The following is a 19597-nucleotide window of genomic DNA, read 5'->3' on the forward strand; positions in this document are numbered from 1 at the left end:
AAAGAAACAAAGAACAGCACACGCACACGCACACACACACGCACGCACACACACACGTACACACACACAATAGAACTGACTACAAGAGAGACCTTAGAGGAACAACCTTCATGAATGTCTTCTTTCTTTCTTTCTTCATCATGTTATTGTTGTAGTTATTGTTTTGCCCCAGTTTAAATTTGATCCCACTAACCTATGATTTAAAGACATTCCACCAGAGACCATCCTGTCTGTTTAGGTGTAACTAGGACCACATAGCCTAATGCAGCCTTCTTTTATTCAGCAGGGCAGAGTGTGGTTTACAAGCGATTTAGCTGCTATTTCTAGCAGTTTGGCTGGCACATAGAGGTCTTTGAAAGTGAAGTAGAGAGATCTAACCCCACCCTTAATTGGAGGTCACATGACCACAATGGTCGCTAATGGTTACTGTCGTTAGGTTTTGAACTTATAACCCTGTTGACAGGAGTCAAGGACTTTAACGCCCCAGCCAGTGAGTGTTTAAGAAGGGGGCAGAATGGAAATAAATAAATAATAATAGAAAAAAGAAAACCAAAGATGGAATAAACAAGAAACAAAAGGAAAAACGAAAAAAAGCAAAATTTTTTGGAATCAAAATAAGAAAAAGAAAAAAACAGAACAAAAATAAAACAAAAAGCGAGAGCCAAGGAAAGAAGTTTGTTCCAAAAATAATTTCTGACCAAATCCAAAAAATCTTACCTTCCCTCCATAGATTCTGAGAATCTCCCCATTCTGGTCAAATCTTCTTGGGATCTACTTCCATAGCGACAATGACTCAATCGGTGAACTGTGTAGTGAGGAAAACAACATGAGTGCAACAACAACACTTCAAGACGTGAACATCTTCCCTTCCTGGCTGCCAGTCTTTTATTTATTTATTTGGGAAACGGATAAGGGTGTTAGGGGTGGGGGGTAAGACGAGGGGGGAGGGTGAGAACTGTTGATTCTTGTCTTTTCTTTTTGCCATTTTTTTTTCTCTACTCCATCCCCCTCCAAATGCCACTAAATTCATTGACCAAATGTGGAGTAGAGCAGATTCTAGTGAAGGATTCTGAGATTCTGGGAAGAATGCTGTGTTGTAGATTCAGTCATCTGATAATAATGATGATAACAATGTTGTTAGAAATATACTAAAAAATAACAACTCTAGCGATAAATTCTTTAGAATTTTCCTTCTTTGTAAACTCTGTGACACCAGAAAATGGTATCCATTTTTACACCAATTAATTTACCAAATCAGTTTTTCACTTTAGAAAAAAAATACACTTTGTTCTGAGTTACAATCATCATCATCATCATCGTCGTCATCGTTGTCGTCGTCATCGTTGTCGTCGTCATCGTTGTCGTCGTTGCCATTGGCATTGTTGTTGTCATCATCATCATTATCATCATCCCCATCAATGTTACCATTATTATCTTCCTCAGTATCATCTTTATCATCATTATTGCCATCATCATCATCATCATCATCGTCGTCGTCATCAGTATCCCCACTTCTCTCCTCTTCTTCTCCACCCAGACTCCTCCAAACGGTGGACTTGCTCTTTCGCTGTATCTTGTACTCTCTCACTTTGATATCCTGCAACTGGATGGTGTCCTTAATTCTTATCCCTAGGGGCCAGCATCATTACTTGAAACGGATCGAGGGGAGTCAACTGCCTTCATGCATCATGGCCAAGGGATCATGTGACGAACGAAGGAATCCTTAATACTAACCATGTATGTGGATAGGGGTTGGTTGGGGCTAAATAGAAACAGCAGGGCACATATCAGCAGGGTACATATTATAGCAGGGTGTATATATCAGCAGAGTGTATGTATATTGACAGGGTACATTGACTGGGGAAATATGAGTGCCAGGTACAAACAAAAACTACAGAAGAATGAATGTTGACGGTTTGGAACTCTTTTCACATTGAAGATAATAATGTTCACATTAAGACATTTTTATTTACGTTTTGTGACATTGTAATGAAAATATTTATAATAATAATAATAATAATAATAATAATAATAATAATAATAATAATAATAATAATAAGTTTCCAATTTAGGCACAAGGCCAGCAGTCTTGAGTGGGGAGGGTGTTAGCCAGTGCCATCAACCCCCCAGTACATAACTGGTACTTATTTTGTTGGCCCTTAAAGGATGTAAGGGCAAGTTGACCTTGGCAGAGTTTGAACTCGGAATGTAAAGAACCAGAACAGATACTGCCAGACATTTTGTTTGACATTCCAATAATTCTACCAATCCACACATTACCAAATAATAATAGCAACAACAACAACAACAATAATAATAATAATGTTAGATGTTGCTGTTGTTGTTGTTATTAATATTAGTACTAGTGGATTAGCAGAATTGTTAAAATGTTGGACAAAATGCCTGGTGGTATTTAGTTAGTCGCCTACATTCTGGGTTCAATCCCACTGAGGTAAAACTTGCCTCTCATCATTTCAAGGTCGGTACCAGTTGAATACTGGGAGGTTATTGGCTGTGACCATCATCATCCCCATTCTAGATTTGTGACTTTGTGACAACCTTATTATTGGGGGTAGTGACAAACCAGAATCATCATCATCATTATCAACATAATTACTGTCATGGTCACTATTCTGTTTCATCATCATCATCATCATCATAGCCTCATCACAATCATTATCATGGTTATCACTGTCATCATCATCATCATCATCAACATTGCCATAACGACCCATCAGCAGCACTATCATCACTGTCATAATCATCATATTATTTCATCATCATCATCGTTATTGTCATTAACCTTCATAATAATAATAATAATAATCATCATCATCATCATCATCATGTTACCATCCTTACCATCATCATTACTGTTGTCATCGTCATTACACCCCATTATCATCTTCATCTTGTTGTCACCATCATCTTCATCTTTATCATCAAATCTGTATGATTGTCAACACAACACCCCACCACCACCACCACCACCATCATCATCATCGTATTATTATTATTCCACCATTACAATAAACATTATCATCACCATATCATCCTTATTGTCATCATTGCACCTTTTCATCATCATCATCATCATCATCATTGCCCTTGTTATGATCACTGTCATTATGTTATCGTCATCACTACCATCATTGTCATCGTCGTCACTTCCATCACCACGCAGTCGCTGACATCATCCGCATCATCATCATCATCATTGTTATCATCACTGTCTCAATCATCAACACCCTTGTCACCCCCACCCTTTACATTGCCCCCTCCACTCATAACATAGTCTTCCATATTGGTAAGAGTTGGACAGAATTGTCCTGTATGATTCACTGAACACGGAAATATTTTCTTTTCCAAACAAAAGATCTCTCTTTCTTTTTCGTGTCTCTCCTTTCCAACGATTCGTCATATATATATATATATATTTATATTTACACTTCTATCTCTTTATCTATCTATGTTCTTCTCTCTCCATGCATTTGTCCATTCACCCATCTCTCCCTTCCATCTGTCCGTCCGTCCATCCATCCATCCATCCATCCATTGTTTCCGCAGAGAACTTCCATAAAAATCTTTTAAAGTGGAAACGTCTTATGAATTATCTTCAATGTTTGTGCTTTGAGTTTGCAAAGAAAAAAGCCGCAGGAAAATCCAAAAGTGACCACTACCACTGAATATTTCGTTGCACGGTGAACCAGTACTTACCTCTTAGTTGATCAAACTGATTAAGGAGAACAGTTTTTATTTCTTTAACCCAAATGTCTTTCACCTCTATACTTGGAGCCTGCAAATAATAAACACAAACAGAACATATTTATATATATACATATACACATACACAAATGCACACATGTATGTATGGGTGCATATATATGTGTATGCATGTGTGCATATATATACATACATATACATTATATATATGTATCAGTATATATACACATATTATATATATATATATATATATATATATACGCAGGCATCATACATTCTACCCTTCACTCTGAGAAAGGAGACCTTCGTTACCTGAAGAGGCAATAATTCCCCGACCTGTTCTAACCTTATTCTTACTCTGATTGTTAATATAATTGCAGCACACCCACCCCTACAGCTATTGCTAATTGGGTTACCATGGTAACAAAAAAAAAACTTTCAATTCTTCCTAAGAAACCTCCCCCAAGTATTTGAATGAATTCATTTGACATGTACTTTAATTGTGAACTACTTTTGTGCACCTGTCACCCATGAAGCTAATTTCACAGTTTACCTGGCTGTGAACCGGTCGACCCCTCCTGTGTGTCTACAGTTTACACCACTATACAGAATTCCTACCAACTCCCTTTCTAGATATTAAGCACAGCCATTTCTTTGATGGCAGAAGAATCGATCTTCTTTCTGCCGACTAAAACTTTAATTTTTGCTAGGTTTATTTTGAGGCCACTCGGTGCTAGATTTGCTTTCTGACTACGGCATTTGTTTTCAGTGTCATCAGCTATGAGAACTCGGTCATCAGCAGACAGGAGTTCCCAAGGACAACAAGACTTAAAAACGCCCAGCAACAGTCTTAAACATATGATAGTCTTTTGTTTATTTTCTGGTACAAAACCATGAAAATGCTCAACAGAATGTTGTGCTGGAAGTTTCCACATGCTGATATATCTATTTATATCTATTTATTATCTATTTATACCTCAAATAAAACATAATTAGACTAAACTGAAAGACCTGGACTTTTCTGATGACATTACAAATGATGATTATCATAGAACAACAATCCAAAAGACCAATCAGTGAAGTATTGTGAGAGTTGACAGCTTCACCTGGGTAACACCGTCATTAACAATGGCAATATTGAGGGTAATATCAACCATGGAATTGGCAAAGACGTGGATGTATTTATTCCAAAAGAGGTGCACCATCTGGTTCTCCGGCACCATTGGTTTACACACAAAGATCTGCTTTTATACTCATAATAGCATTATTCTACAAACAGTTCTCTCTGCCAGTGAGACATGGAAGAGTACAATGAAAATCAAGAGAAAGCTAGATGTGTCCCACCAAAGATGCTTGGGAAAGATTCTGACAACGTTTTGAGTAGAATATGGAGTAGAATGTGTAAGGGACTCACCTGAATGATATAAACCTCTTCCCTGCCTCGTAACCAGAGTTCAAATTTTTTCTTGTCCCCTTTTACACTTTCTGTTAATCCCACAAGAGACATCTACAAATAATAATAATAATTTCTTTTATTAGCCATAAAGGTATTGACAAGGGGGAAATCACAAGGACAGAAAACAATTTATGCAGGGATTTACATAAAGGACAAGGAGAAAGAATTGGAAAATACAGTGAAATGTGACAAAAGTATTCGTTAGAAAATGACATCAACAATAACGACAGCAGCCAAAATCAAAGAGACATGGCTGTTAATGTGAGTGGTAATGGTTGGGGGTCAGGTTAGGGGCTAGACAAGAAAAAAGACCTACCTTTAGCATGTTCTTGAAAATATATACAGCGTTTGAAGAACTTTGGTTATCATCCTTCCTTTTACACAGAAGCACTGCCTTTTCATAAAGAAATATATGTCGTGCCATTGGTTTGAACCTGAAATCTCGGATTTTGTTCTTGTGTTCTGTCCACACTTGAAAACTACCCTGCATCAGTAGTTTACCAAGATCTCCAATATTTCCCTGAATTGAGAGTAAATGAATTAATTAATATTCAACAGGTGGGTGGATGGATGGCTCAATGGCTGAACTGGTTGAGTGTTGGACAAAGAACATGTATGTTCTGAGTTCAAATCTCACCCAGGTTGAGTTTTACTTTTTACCCTTCTAAGACTGATAAAATTAAGTACCAGTAAAATACTAGGGGTCAATATAAATTAACTAAGAGAATGAATTGACAAAGTTGTTAGAGTATTGTATAAAATGCCTGACAGTATTTGTACCAACTATCCATGAACTATTTAGGACAGATACGGCCAGTTTAAATGCTAAAGGGTTCACAACCTTCAGAAACAACAACAATTTTAAGGCCATTTCCTCAGTTAAAGTGGGGGTTACCATTCCATTTCATTCCATCCTTAACTATTCTCATCAATTTTGACTTTTTGAAGCAGTGTTTTACAGCTGGACACTGCTCACATTATCTCTCATGGCACACGGGGAGAGAGTATACAATAATATACCTATTTTAAAACAGGGACACACATAAATAAATGAAAAGGAGGAAAAAAATGGAAAAGAAACAAGAGCAAAATTGAGGAAGGTTTAAATAAAACTCACATCAAAATTAACAATTGAAACTTGATGCATGATATCATTAACATATTTTAAAACTCCTAAAATTGTGTCCAGAGCATCTTGAAGTAACCCATTGCATGACGGATCGTTCTCTGCATATTTCAACATTTCCTGAAGAAAGAGATAAATGAAGAAACAATATATACACACATATATATACACATACATGCATATATACATAGATATATTTGTAAATAGTAAGGGATTACTCCAAACAAAAGTAAAATCAAAGACCCTGAAGAAACTGCATGGGTATCATAGTAGGGTTGCAATTGCAACAGTTACTAATCAGTGCAGTAGAAAATTAAAAAAAGGCAAAAAAAGGCTTAATTAATTGAAGTTAATTAAACTATATCAAACTGACCTTCAGAAGCAGATGATATTTTGTAATACGTTGGACTGGCTTCAACAAGTAGGCACCTAGTGGTAATTTATGGCCAAGACGTCTTTGACATTCCTGCAAGAAAGAGAAGGTTTTTGGTTTCTTGGAGAGTAAGCCTAATTAAGGGATTAGGTGATTACCTTTATTTAGTAAGATGAGACACTAAAACGCACACACACAAATTTACACTTGTTACTCAGTGACCCTGTTGGCGCTGGTACCAAGTACAAAGCACTGGCATTGGTGCCATGTAAAGCACCCTGTACACTCTATAGAGTGGTTGGTGTTAGGAAGGGTATCCAATTGTAGACACCATACCAAAACAGGCAAACTGGAACCTGGTACAGCTCTCCAGCCTTGCCAACTCCTTATCAAAGTGTCCAACCCATGACAGCATGGAAAATGAACATTAACTGATGATTATGATAATGATATGCATGGTCTAGTGGTTAAGGTGTTGCACGCATGATTGCAAGATCATGGTTTCAATTCCCAGGCTGAGCAGTGAGTTGTATTCTTGAGCGAAACACTTCACCTCACGCTGCAATGTAATCATGTTGACGTGTGGTGCACTGTGCACCCGTTACAGGCAACGTCGATCTGATGAAAGGAGTGAGCCAGTGTACAGCAGAGGCATTTAACTACTACACGTAAATCATTTGCACAGAGTGTTCCAGCAAGAAACTGCGGGGCCTTCATCTGATGTCTTCAACAAGAGAGTCCACTGTATAGTCTTCTACTTTTTTTAAACATTCTTTTACTTGTTTCAGTCATTAGACTGTGGCCATGCTGGGGCATTGCCTTGAAGAATTATAGTTGAATGAACTGATCCCAGTACTTTTTATTTTTAAGCCTGATACTTATTTTATGAGTCTCTTTCAGTGAACTGCTAAGTTATGAGGACATAAATACACCAACACCAATTGTCAAGCAGTGGTGGGGGACAAACACAGACACACACTCACACATACACATATATGATGGGCTTCTTCCATTTTCTCTCAACCAAATCCACTCACAAAGCTTTGGTCAGCCTGAGGCTACAGTAGAAGATACTCGTTCAAGCTGCCATGCAGTGAGACTGAACCCAGAACCATGTGGTTGGGAATCAAGTTCCTTACCACACAACCACATATGTAAATTAAATAATTAATACTGAATGTAAGAAGGTTGGGAGAAACCAAAGTTGTTGGCATAAATGATAAATGGAAATAATGGTGAGTACTTTGAAATATGGATGGTGATCTCCAATTTCATCAATTAGATTCTCTGATCTTGGTTTGTTTTGGCAGTAGATGCTATACATTTGAAATTCCTCACTCTGGAATAAACAAGAAAGAACAACACCAAATGAAGGGATTAGTTTACAATTTAAAATATTAATAACAATATGTTAATGGTTTGTGGTAGAGACTGTGGTTTTTTTTTTGTGCGTGTGTGTGTGTGTGTGTGTGAATATGTAAATATGTGTGTTTAAATGGGTTGTATATAAAGATATAGACATACATATAAAGACACATAAGCAATTAAGCAATTAACCAAGTAGCCAATCAGCCAATCAATCAACCAAACGAGCCAGTAAATCAATTGGCCAGCCAAATCAACTGAATAGCCAATTAACCAATTAGCTAAATCACCCTCCAGTCAGCCCCCCACCCATTCACCTATTCATATACCCATTCAGCCATACAGCTATCCATACACCCAATCATCCAGAAATACCCCCGCACCATAATCTTCCATCCCCACTTACCCACATTGCTTATGTTCAAGCGATTAAATCAACAATCAACTAATCATCACTCAAGCCTCTAATCAATCAATCAATCAATCAATCAATTAATCAATCAGCTTACCCTATTTACAAAGCAAAGACCGACTTTGGCTGGTGTGTCCCTACAACTTTGTAGATCATCAAGAAATACACTGAAACAAAACAGAACAAAAATGTATTGAGATCAATCATACAACATGATATATATCTTATAGAATCACTGTCCATTATATACATGTCTGTATATATATATATATATATATATATATATTTGAAATTTACAGAAAAACAAAAGACGAAGACAGGTGTATGAACAACAAGCAGGTGTATTAGTTTGATGCTCAGGAAAGTGAGGAAGTCTTTACGTTTCGAGCCTATGCTCTTCGACAGAAAGAAATATGAGGAAATGAACAGAGAGAATAAAATGAAAGAAAATAAAAAGGGAAAAAATAAAAAGAGAAAGAAAACTCACTTATGATGGAAGGCATATATTTCTCTAAGGTTACCAAACAGTGTGTCTCTATTATTTCTTAATACTGGAGGGAGGAGGTGCTGCAGGGCTTTGTTGTCCATTTCATAGTAATAACCCTGGAGAAAAGAAAAAAAGAAAAGATGATAAAAACAATGTAAAAAAAACAAATAGTAGTTTCAAGCTTGGGCACAAACCCAGAAAGTTGGGGGGGGGGGTAAGTTGATTACATCGACCTCAGTATTTAACTGGTACTTATTTCATCAACCCCCGCCACCTCCATCAAAAGGATGAACAGTAAAGTCGACCTTGGCGGAATTTGAACTCAGGATGACAAGACGAATAATAATAATCATCACCATCATCATTTAATGTCTGCTGTCCATGCTAGCATGGGTTGGTCAGTTTGACCGAGGCTGGCATGCAGGAAGGCTGCACCAGATTCCAGCCTGATTTGGCATGGTTTTCTACAGCTAGATGCCCTTCCTAGTGCCAACCACTTTACAGAGTGGACTGAGTGTTTTTTTACATGGCACCAGCACCGATGCTTTTTGTGTGGCATAGGCACTTTTTGCACAGCACCGTAACAGGTGCTTTTTAACCAACAGAGAGCAGGAATATGTCAAGGTATGACTCAGGCAGAGTTTACTTACCCACAATATATCATATAACTCAGACACATATGTCTTCTCTGTTTCAACCAATTCCCTGTAGACATGCCTGGAATATAAGATGTGGAGACAGGTGTGAAATATATGCAGAGGTAGTATAGTGTAGCTATGTAGATTGATGTGAAATATATGCAGAGTGAATAGTGTAGCTATGTGGACATGTGTGAAATATATGTGGAGATAGTTTAGTGTAGCTATGTAGATAAGTATGTTGTGTAGCTGTGTTGTGTTCTTGAGCAAGACACTTTATTTCACGTTGCTCCAGTTCACTCAGTTGTAGAAATGAGTTGCGACGTCACTAGTGCCAAGCTGTATCGGCCCCTTTGCCTTTCCCTTGGATAACATCAGTGGTGTGGAAAGGAGAGGCTGATATGCATGGCTGACTGCTGGTCTTCCATAAACAAGCTTGCTTAGACTTGTGCCTTGGAGAGGAACTTTCTAGGTACAATCCCATGGTCATTGATGACTGAAGGAGGTTTTTACCTTTATGTAGATAGGTGTGAAATATATGTAGAGATAGCTTAGTGTAGCTATGTAGATAGGTGTGAAATATATGCAGAGATAGTTTAGTGTAGCTATGTAGATAGGTGTGAAATATATGTCGAGAGAATACAGGTTATGCAGATATGTATGAAATATATGTACACTACAGAGTTGGTTTTGTATGCATGTGTGAAATATATATATATAGTCAGCATAGTATAGTATAGTTATGTAGATGAATGTGAAATATATGCAAATAGTTTAGTCAATTGTGTAGATATGTGTGAAATATATATAGACAGTAAAGTTAGTTATGTAGGCAAGTGTGAAACACACGCAGAGACAGTTAGTTATGTAAACACATGAAATATATATAGATGCACATTAGTTGATTATACAGACATGCATGGTACATATGCAGCAAGTGCACTTTACCACAACTGCAGCAAGTGCAACCTTCAAGTGAATTAATACACATACATGCATATATATATACACATTGGTGAAATGTAAACTGCAGGCACACAGACATACATGCTTGCTTATTTAGTTCATGCTTTGGAGAGTCTTCAGAGGTGATGGGCTCTGGACTCTTGTTCCTAGCTAAGCCACAACAGAACAACAGTTGACCATTCTGTACACTTGGACAAACGGACAGACATAAGATGTATTGTGACGAGAAACATTCAGGACGTGTGAGTAAAGAAGGCATGAAAATATTGGTGAGTGGGGTGAGAGTAGACATGAGGTGAAATGAGGGTGGGTATGTGTGTGTGTGTGTGTGTGTGTGTGTGTATGTATACACACACACACACATACATATATAAGTGGAAAGGAGATCAGAGATAGCTAATAGATATGGCTTGAAGTGAGTGTTTATGTGTGTATATATACATACACACATACACATATACATATATATATATGTATACATATGTATATGCATATATATACACACATGCACACGCACACACACATATGTACATATTATATATATATATATATATATATATATATATATATACACACACACACACACATATATGAAGGTAGATAAGTAGCAGGGTGTGAAGATCAGTAGAAGTATACGTAGTATGGAGGTATTAGGGGTTAATATGAAAGGAGGGATTGCCATACAGGAAAACTGGAAAGGAAATGAGTCAAAGAGAAAGTCTTTAAATGGTTGATTGACTTTGTAGAAATAGCAGCCAAATAAGCCTCAAATCTCATCATCTTAAAAAGGACATTCTGAATAATGTAGACCTGGTCATGGGTGTTTCTCAGCACCACTGAGAGAAGTTTGGCCATGTGGAACCAAACTATTCTGGGGTACCAGGAGAGGGATTCCTTTCAAAATTGAAGGAGTCTGTGAGGTTCCTTTAAGCGAGGGACCTGGCATACAGATATGGACCCTTGTCAGCTCTCCAAGCCCTGGACTGAAATACTGGCCTAACTCCACTGCAGTTCTCACAGGGCCCGGATCAGATTGATTAGAGCTGAGTTGGGGATCAATAACAATGACAGCAGATGAGATTTAAAGGGAAATTTGAAGGGGTCAATATTTACAAAGGGAACTGAAAGCACATTGGCAAAAGAGAAAGAGGGTCAGTGAAAGGTGAGAGGTTAGTGATTACAGCAGCGGTGGTGATGGTGGTAGTGATGTTAGTATTTAGTGGAATGGACGACAAAACTGTGAACCTACATGTAGTCTGTCATGAAACAGCATTTGGGTTTATGAGAGAGAAGACTGTCATGTAGCAGCCTGGATTCACAAGGCTCTATAGCCGAATGTCTTCTATTGTATGGAAACAGTTGGAATGAAAATATAAATGGCAAACGAAAGAGAAATAAAAAAAATAATAAAATGAAATGAAATAAAATTTTTAAAAATAGTAAAAACAACAATGACGACATTAATAACAACAAAAGAAAAAAATTTATTAAATTAGAAAACAAAAAAATAAAAATATAAACCAATGTTTTAAAAATATCCCTTGTTCTTTAGATTCCTCCCTTAGTCCCTACTGACCTACTTATCTGACCCCCTACCTTCCTGCCAACCTAAACCCATCTCCCTACCAATCTATCTAAAACTCACCCACCTACACACTAACTTACCTACCAGCCAGTCAACTTGACTCTCCCAAACCCACCCAGCTACCTACCCACATGTGAAGCTTGATGTAAAACATCCAAACTCCAATAATAATAATGGTTTCAAATTTTGGCACAAGGCCGGCAATTTTAGAGGTGGGGGTAAGTTGACCCCAGAAGGAATGAAAAGCAAAGTCGACCTTGGTAGAATTTGAACTCAGAACATGCAGTCAGAGGAAATGCTGCTTAGTATTTTGCCCAGCATCTTAATGGTTCTGCCGTCTTGCTGCCTTTATGATGGTAGTCTCTTGTAGTCCAAGAAAGATGGTTCCACAACCTGCACAAATGATTTGTTTATAGAGATCAAATCTATGTGCAGCACATTAGCTTTCTCTCCTTTCATCAAATCAGTATTACCTGTACAGGTGTAACGTGTACCATGCATCAGGTGTTGAAATGATCACAGAGCAACGTGAGATGAAGTGCTTTATTCTAGACGACAAGGTGCCACCCAGTCCTGGAATTGAAACCATAATCTTGTGGTCATCAGTGTTCAACTGGTACTTATTTTCAACCCCGAAAGGATGAAAGGCCAAAGTTGACCTTTGTGGAAATTGAACTTAGAATGTAAATAGCTGAAACAAATGCCAAAAAGCATTTTACCTGAAGTAATGATAATAATAATAATAATGATCTTTCTTTCTAAGTTAGACACAAGAATACACATCATTTAGAGGAGAGTGGGGAGCTGCAGTCAATAATATTGGAAGATATTTTATCAATCACAAAATGATAATTAAAAGTTTAAACATAATAATAATAATAATAATAATAATAATAATAATAATAATAATAATAATAATAATAATAATCAGAAGATGAAGAAGAATGAGAGTATTAAGAAAACAAAAGAGCAGTCAAAATTAAGAGAAATATATTTTACTAAGAATAGCAGGAAATAAGATTAGAATAAAGAAACAAGTTAGATGGTGATGATGATGATGATGATGATGATGATGATGATGATGATGATGATGATGATGATGATGGTGGTGGTGGTGGAGATGGATGAGGGAGACAGTTGAAAGACAGACATGAAGTGTTAGGGGAGAGGGGGGGTCTACGTAGGAAAATTGAATGAGTGAAAAGAGAAAAGAAGAAAAAGATTAGATATGAATTATACATAAATTTAAATATAAGTCGACAAACAACAACATAGGCTGAAGGCCAGAAAAAGGACAGGAAATAATAATAATAATAATAATAATGATGATGATGGTTTCAAATTTTGGCATAAGGCCAGCAATTTTGGGGTAAGTTGATTACATTGACCCCAGTGTTAAACTGGTACTTATTTTATCAATCCTGAGAGGATGAAAGGCAAAGTTGACCTTGGTGGAATTTGAACTCAGAACGTAAAGACGAACCAAATGCCACTGAGCATTTTGCCCAGCATGCTAATGAGCCTGCCATCTTGGCCACCTCAAATAATAATAATAATAATAATAATAATAATAATAATAATAATAATAATAATGAGGTTCCCCCTTCTTTCCTTTTTTTAACCTCTTTATTTCATTTGTTTACTTTTTTTATTTTTCCCTTTTTCTCTGTCACATGACTTTGTAAATGAACAATCTGGCGTGTTTATTTTAATGACCTACCAATGTATACAGTACGTCTAACTGCCCTAGGTGTCAGGAAGACACTTGGCAAGAAATGGAAACAGAATTGAAAGAAGATGGTAATGAAAATAATAATAATAATAATAATAATAATAATAATAATAATGATAATGATAATAATAACAACAACAAGAATAAATAATACAAGCAAACATACACACACAGGCAGAGAAATACGAGTTAAAAAGAAACCAGAAGCAGTATTAATAGGTCGTGAAATAAAAACTGAATTTACCTGGCATTCAGCCGCAGTGCTGAGCTGCTATGCCTAGAAAAATATAACAAGAGAAAGGAAGAACTAACAGACAAACCCAAAATAAAAAGGTCCCAATGGGTGGAAACAGATGGGGGCCCTAGATTCTGTGGGAACCTTCCTGAGTACGCTTGGGACCTTTTCGTTACTGTGGTAACCTTCCTGGCTAGTAGTAGTAATACAGCTGACGGTGGTGGTGCTGGTGGTGTAGTGCCATGGTTGTGTTGTTGTTGTTGATACTACTGGTCATGTCAGTATGGGTGGCAGTATGAGAGTAGTGGCAGTAACAGTGGAGGTGTTGGTTGTGGCGGTTAGTTTTGGGACAGAACAGTCAAACGTCACAGAGACCAGGTTGAAACACATTTTCATGATACGTGGTTGTGGTTCATACAACTGCACATCACAGACACATCGATCTGTCTGTCTGTCTGTCTGCCTATCTTTCTATCTATCAATCTAACTGTCTGTCAGTCTATCTATCTATTACACACACAGATATACATACATAGATAGATATCCGTGTACAGGTGTGTGTGAGTGTGCATGTGTGAGTGTATGCATGCATGTGTGTATGCGTATGAACATATATATATATATATATATATATATATATATATATATATATATATATATATATATATATATATGTATATGTATATATATATATATATATATATACCGGAGTAAGCACATGAAATGTGCAACAAGGTGGAAAAAAGAGTACTCAAATACCAGAACGGGAACGTGAAACTCAGAGTAACAGTTTTTTTGTTATATTTCTACTGCTTTTAAATAAAGTATATATATATATATATACATATATATATATAAATAAATAGATATATATAAGTATATATATATATATAAATAAATAGATATATATAAGTATATATATATATATATATATATATATATATATATATATATATATATATATGTATATATATATATATATATATATATATATATATATATATGTATATATATATATATATATGCAAGTATATATATAAGTATATATATGTAAGTATGTTACACTGACTTGTTCCCCTACCCTCAAATTTCTGACCTTGTGCCTACATCAGAAGCAGCACCCAAACACTACATACAATATGCTCATTGTATTATCTGATATTATTATCACTGTTACTGAAATTAATTGTTAAGGTTTTTAGATAGAAATAGTATATGATGTTTGTGAGGATAAATTTAGGACAGCAAAGAAAAAAGAAAAAGAAAAATCCCGAATCCTCCCACGGGAATCAAATTTTGTCTCTATTGCATTTCAGGTGCAGCAGTATCAATGTTAGAAGTGCTGGTGTCACTGTCGATCAGTAATCAAGATAATCATCATTGTCGTCATCATTTAATTTTCGTTTTCCATGCTGGCATGGGTTGGACGGTCTGACAGGAACTGGCAAGCCAGAAGCACTGAGTTGATTGCCCTTCCGAATGCCAACTATTTTACATGGCACCAGCAGTGGTGAGGTCACTAAATAACTTACGAGACATATCAACTGAAGACACACACACACACACACACACCTATATACGAACTTTTGGCTAACTAAAAATAAGCCTGTGACAATTTAACTAACTTATAGTTTGTTTATTCCTAAGTAATGCTTTGGACTAATGCTGTTATATATATATATATATATATATATATATATATATATATATATATATACATACACATATATACACATGCACACACACACATATATATATACATACATATATAAATACACACACACACACACACACACATAATATGTAGATAGGGTTATAATAGCAAGCTGTGTCCTGAATCGAATCAGCTTATTCCCATCCTCCAAAATTGAATGTAGATGTTGTTATTCGTGTGAGCCATGTATAAAGAGTTGAAAAATACTGGGAAATAGCTTTTTGCAGAATAATTACATATCAAAGGAGGAAATTGGAAAAAAAAAAAAAAATTGAATAAATAATGGTGCATAAATAATATCAAAAATTTTTTCCAATCTCCTGTTTTGATATATATATATATATATATATATATATAATAATATTAGGGACAAAATCCAAAATTACAGGTAAAAACTCAATTAAAATCAATTAATAAAAAATTAAAATTAAATTGAGCTTTATAGATAAAATATATATAAAATATATAGTTTTAGGGAAAATAACCAAGTTTCAAGAACTCATCGATGAAAATCCACTATCACATATAGAAAAATTAATAATTAAAAGCACAATAAATGAGTATAATATAAAGTAAAGTAAATATCATAAGATAAATATAATATAATATTTATCTTATGATATTTACTTTACTTTATATTATACTCATTTATTGTGCTTTTAATTATTAATTTTTCTATATGTGATAGTGGATTTTCATCGATGAGTTCTTGAAATTTGGTTATTTTCCCTAAAACTATATATTTTATATATATATATATATATATATATATGTTAATGTGTATCTGTGTGCATACACCCAATCACCAACACACACACATCTGTAGCTATAATTCTAAGACCTATCCTTGTCAAACTCTGTGTTGCACATAACATTACTAGTTTATATTAAAGGTACAACAGTCTACAAAGAAATCTGCTCATCTGTATTGTAATACAACAATTAATTTAATCAAGTGAAATACACATAACATATGCACAAATGCACACACACATACACACATGCACCCATACACACCCGCCTGATATACCTGCACAAACACAAATGAATAAGTCAGCAATGACTTAGCTGGTGGCTGTTCTAGTTGTCTAATCATTGGAACTTCATACATGTTGTAATAAATAGAGTGAGGAGTGACTGAGTTACTCTCACAAAGCTTTAGTCATTCACACACACACACATTAATGTTTGTTTCTATGTCAAGTTATATAGACAAACAATTTAACATTAAGCTATATATATATATATATATATATATATATATATATATATATATATATATATATATATATATATATATATATATAGTTTGATGTGAATTGTTTATATAACATATAATTATATTATTTATATACATATTTGTTTTTATGCCTAGCTATATATAAAGACAATTTAACATTAAATAATGTGTGTGTGTGTGTATAAGTCATCTAAGAGTCTATAAGTCAGGAAAAAAAATGCACTCATATATCTGTCTATAGAGTGGGTAGATTATCCAAAGTGTACAGTATTATATATCCAGTATGGCCGATTTTAATGGAGTGTTAGGTAACAATCCAGTAATGTAACCCTGCCCTCATTAGAGGTAGCCTATTTCATTCCATATCTGCTCCTGCTGATAAGTGCAGGGTTACATAATTGGATTGCTACTTAACAATCCATTAAATCCCTGGTGCGAAACTGATTGATAAGATTGGCCATAATGTATATATAATACTATACACTTTAGATAATATGTGTGTGTGTGTGTGTGTGTGTGTGTGTGTGTGCGCATGTGGGAATATGCTTGTTTTTATATTGTTATATAAAGACAATTTAATATTAAACAATATATATATATATATAAAATATATTTGCCAACTAAATGTGGTGGTTCCATAGAGGACGATGTTACTGCTGTTTTTAGCTCCAGGAAGACATCTCCTCCAGCTGGTTAATGACACACCATATGTGTCCGATTAGTATTTGTGAGGGGAGGTCATCACTCCCATCTCTAGCCTTACGTGATCCACACAGACCCGGGTTTCTGAGTAGTTACTCATCTCCAGTGTGTGATAATCATCGGCTAGTGATGAAAACTCATTCCACTCGCAAAATACTGTATGCTTTTTCCTGGCGACAGACTGTCGCTGATCTCGAAAAAGGAGAAATAAGCTATATCAAATGTCTGAGTGTGTCAGCCATGTAAAGTATGTCAAATCCATGAAATAAAAAAAAAAAATGCATGGTCGCAGTCAAATGACTGAAACAAGTAAAAGAACACAAAAAGTCCATCCGTCACATCTATCCATCCATCCACCCATTCACACAATGCCCCCTGCTCCCACCACCCACACCTCCACCCCTGTGCTGTCTCAATAAGACAATCAGAGTTACCTACCTTGACTTTTCATGCCCAGAGTAGTCACTGTCTGCTAAGTCGAAGGACGACGAATGGTGAGGTGGGTTGTGAGGACTTCTGGAGCGACGACTCGAATATTGGTTTTCTGCCTGGACATCCATTACACTTCGAGAACGTTGAACCTGTGTATGATTACGGCGATGCTGCTGAGGAAAGAGAGAACAAAACGGGCAACGTGAATAGGATGGACAACCAATTGCTAATGACCGGCCCCATGGCCAACTGGTTAATTCTTCATGATCATACATACATACGTATGTATGGGTACATACATATGTATGTGTACATACATATACAAATATATAATATATACATACACATGTATATATATATATATATATATATATATATATATATACAGTGTACATTTAAGCACATATGAGAGATATCCATAATAGGACATCTCTTTTATGTGCTTAAATGTACACTGTATGTATTTATATGAATAATATATAGTCTTTTCTTCTTGGAAAAGTGTCTTTTACTATAGCCCTGGGTCGACCAAAACCTTGAGAAGAAATTCAGTAGAAACCCATCATACATGGATAAATGTGTGTGTGTGTGTATAAGTAGATGTGTGTAAACATGTGATGTGAGTGTGTGTGTATGTGTATATATATAAGTACATGTGTGTGAGCATGTGAGTGTGTGTGAGCATGTTCGTGTCTCCATGTTTTGACATTGCATGACAGCTGTAAATGAGTGTCACTGTCATACAAGCAGTGTTGTTCATTTCCGGTTTTCTACATAGAACATGTCTGACCATGGGTGAATATTACCTTATTAGAAAACAGGTGAAGGTCAGCTTGATGTAGCTGTAGAAAATTTGCCTCAATAAACTCTGTCCAACCCATGCCAGCATGGAAAAGTGGATGCTGAAAATGGTAATGATAATGAAGACAATAAATAATGCGATATGCAACAAATAAGTGTTTGTGCGTGTACACACAGACACACAGACACACATGAAGGCCCGTGGCTGAGTGGTTAGGGCATTCGGCTCACGATCGTAAGGTCGTGAGTTCAATACCCGGAAATGCATTGTGTCCTTGAGCAAGACACTTTATTTCCTGTTGCTCCAGTTCACAACGCTGGCAAAAGTGAATAGTACCTGTATTTGAAAGGACCAGCCTTGTCACACTGTGTCACGCTGATTCTCCCTGAGAACTATGTTAAGGGTACACATATCTGTGGAGTGCTCAGCCACATGCACCTTAATTTCACAAGCAGGCTGTTCTGTTGATTGTATCAGCTGGGACTCTTGTCATCATAACCGAAGGAGTTCTCCTATATATATACATATATATATGTATATATTCATTCGGTTTCTTTTCACTGTTGGTATGTACAACAAAATTATATACATGAGCGCATGTGTGTATTA

General features: G+C 35.9%; 1 protein-coding gene across 50 annotated transcripts in view; it reads right to left on the reverse strand.

The window, feature by feature from the left end:
- LOC106871531 (guanine nucleotide exchange factor DBS) overlaps window positions 1-19597 on the reverse strand; it is a 179665-nt gene that overhangs the window by 25529 nt on the left and 134539 nt on the right. For 23 of the 50 annotated variants that reach the window (XR_016244922.1, XR_016244921.1, XR_016244919.1 and 20 more), the window contains 12 exons: window positions 18193-18359; window positions 14108-14140; window positions 9593-9659; window positions 8943-9058; window positions 8553-8622; window positions 7922-8017; window positions 6679-6771; window positions 6297-6425; window positions 5496-5699; window positions 5138-5230; window positions 3718-3796; window positions 718-805 (listed from right to left, as the gene is read on the reverse strand). Coding sequence is in view for 31 of the 50 variants with exons in the window: in XM_089365633.1 (XP_089221759.1) it covers window positions 718-805; window positions 3718-3796; window positions 5138-5230; window positions 5496-5699; window positions 6297-6425; window positions 6679-6771; window positions 7922-8017; window positions 8553-8622; window positions 8943-9058; window positions 9593-9659; window positions 14108-14140; window positions 18193-18359 (1235 nt within the window). In the remaining 19 variants the exon portion in view is untranslated. Of the gene's footprint in view, window positions 1-717; window positions 806-3717; window positions 3797-5137; window positions 5231-5495; window positions 5700-6296; window positions 6426-6678; window positions 6772-7921; window positions 8018-8552; window positions 8623-8942; window positions 9059-9592; window positions 9660-11795; window positions 11889-14107; window positions 14141-18192; window positions 18360-19597 lie in introns of all 50 variants that reach the window. The other 27 variants (XR_016244920.1, XR_016244918.1, XR_016244914.1 and 24 more) reach the window with 4 other exon arrangements.

Source organism: Octopus bimaculoides, chromosome 18 (genome assembly GCF_046866305.1).
Source record: "Octopus bimaculoides isolate indiv1 chromosome 18, ASM4686630v1, whole genome shotgun sequence".
In the NCBI taxonomy this organism is placed as follows: domain Eukaryota; kingdom Metazoa; phylum Mollusca; class Cephalopoda; order Octopoda; family Octopodidae; genus Octopus; species Octopus bimaculoides.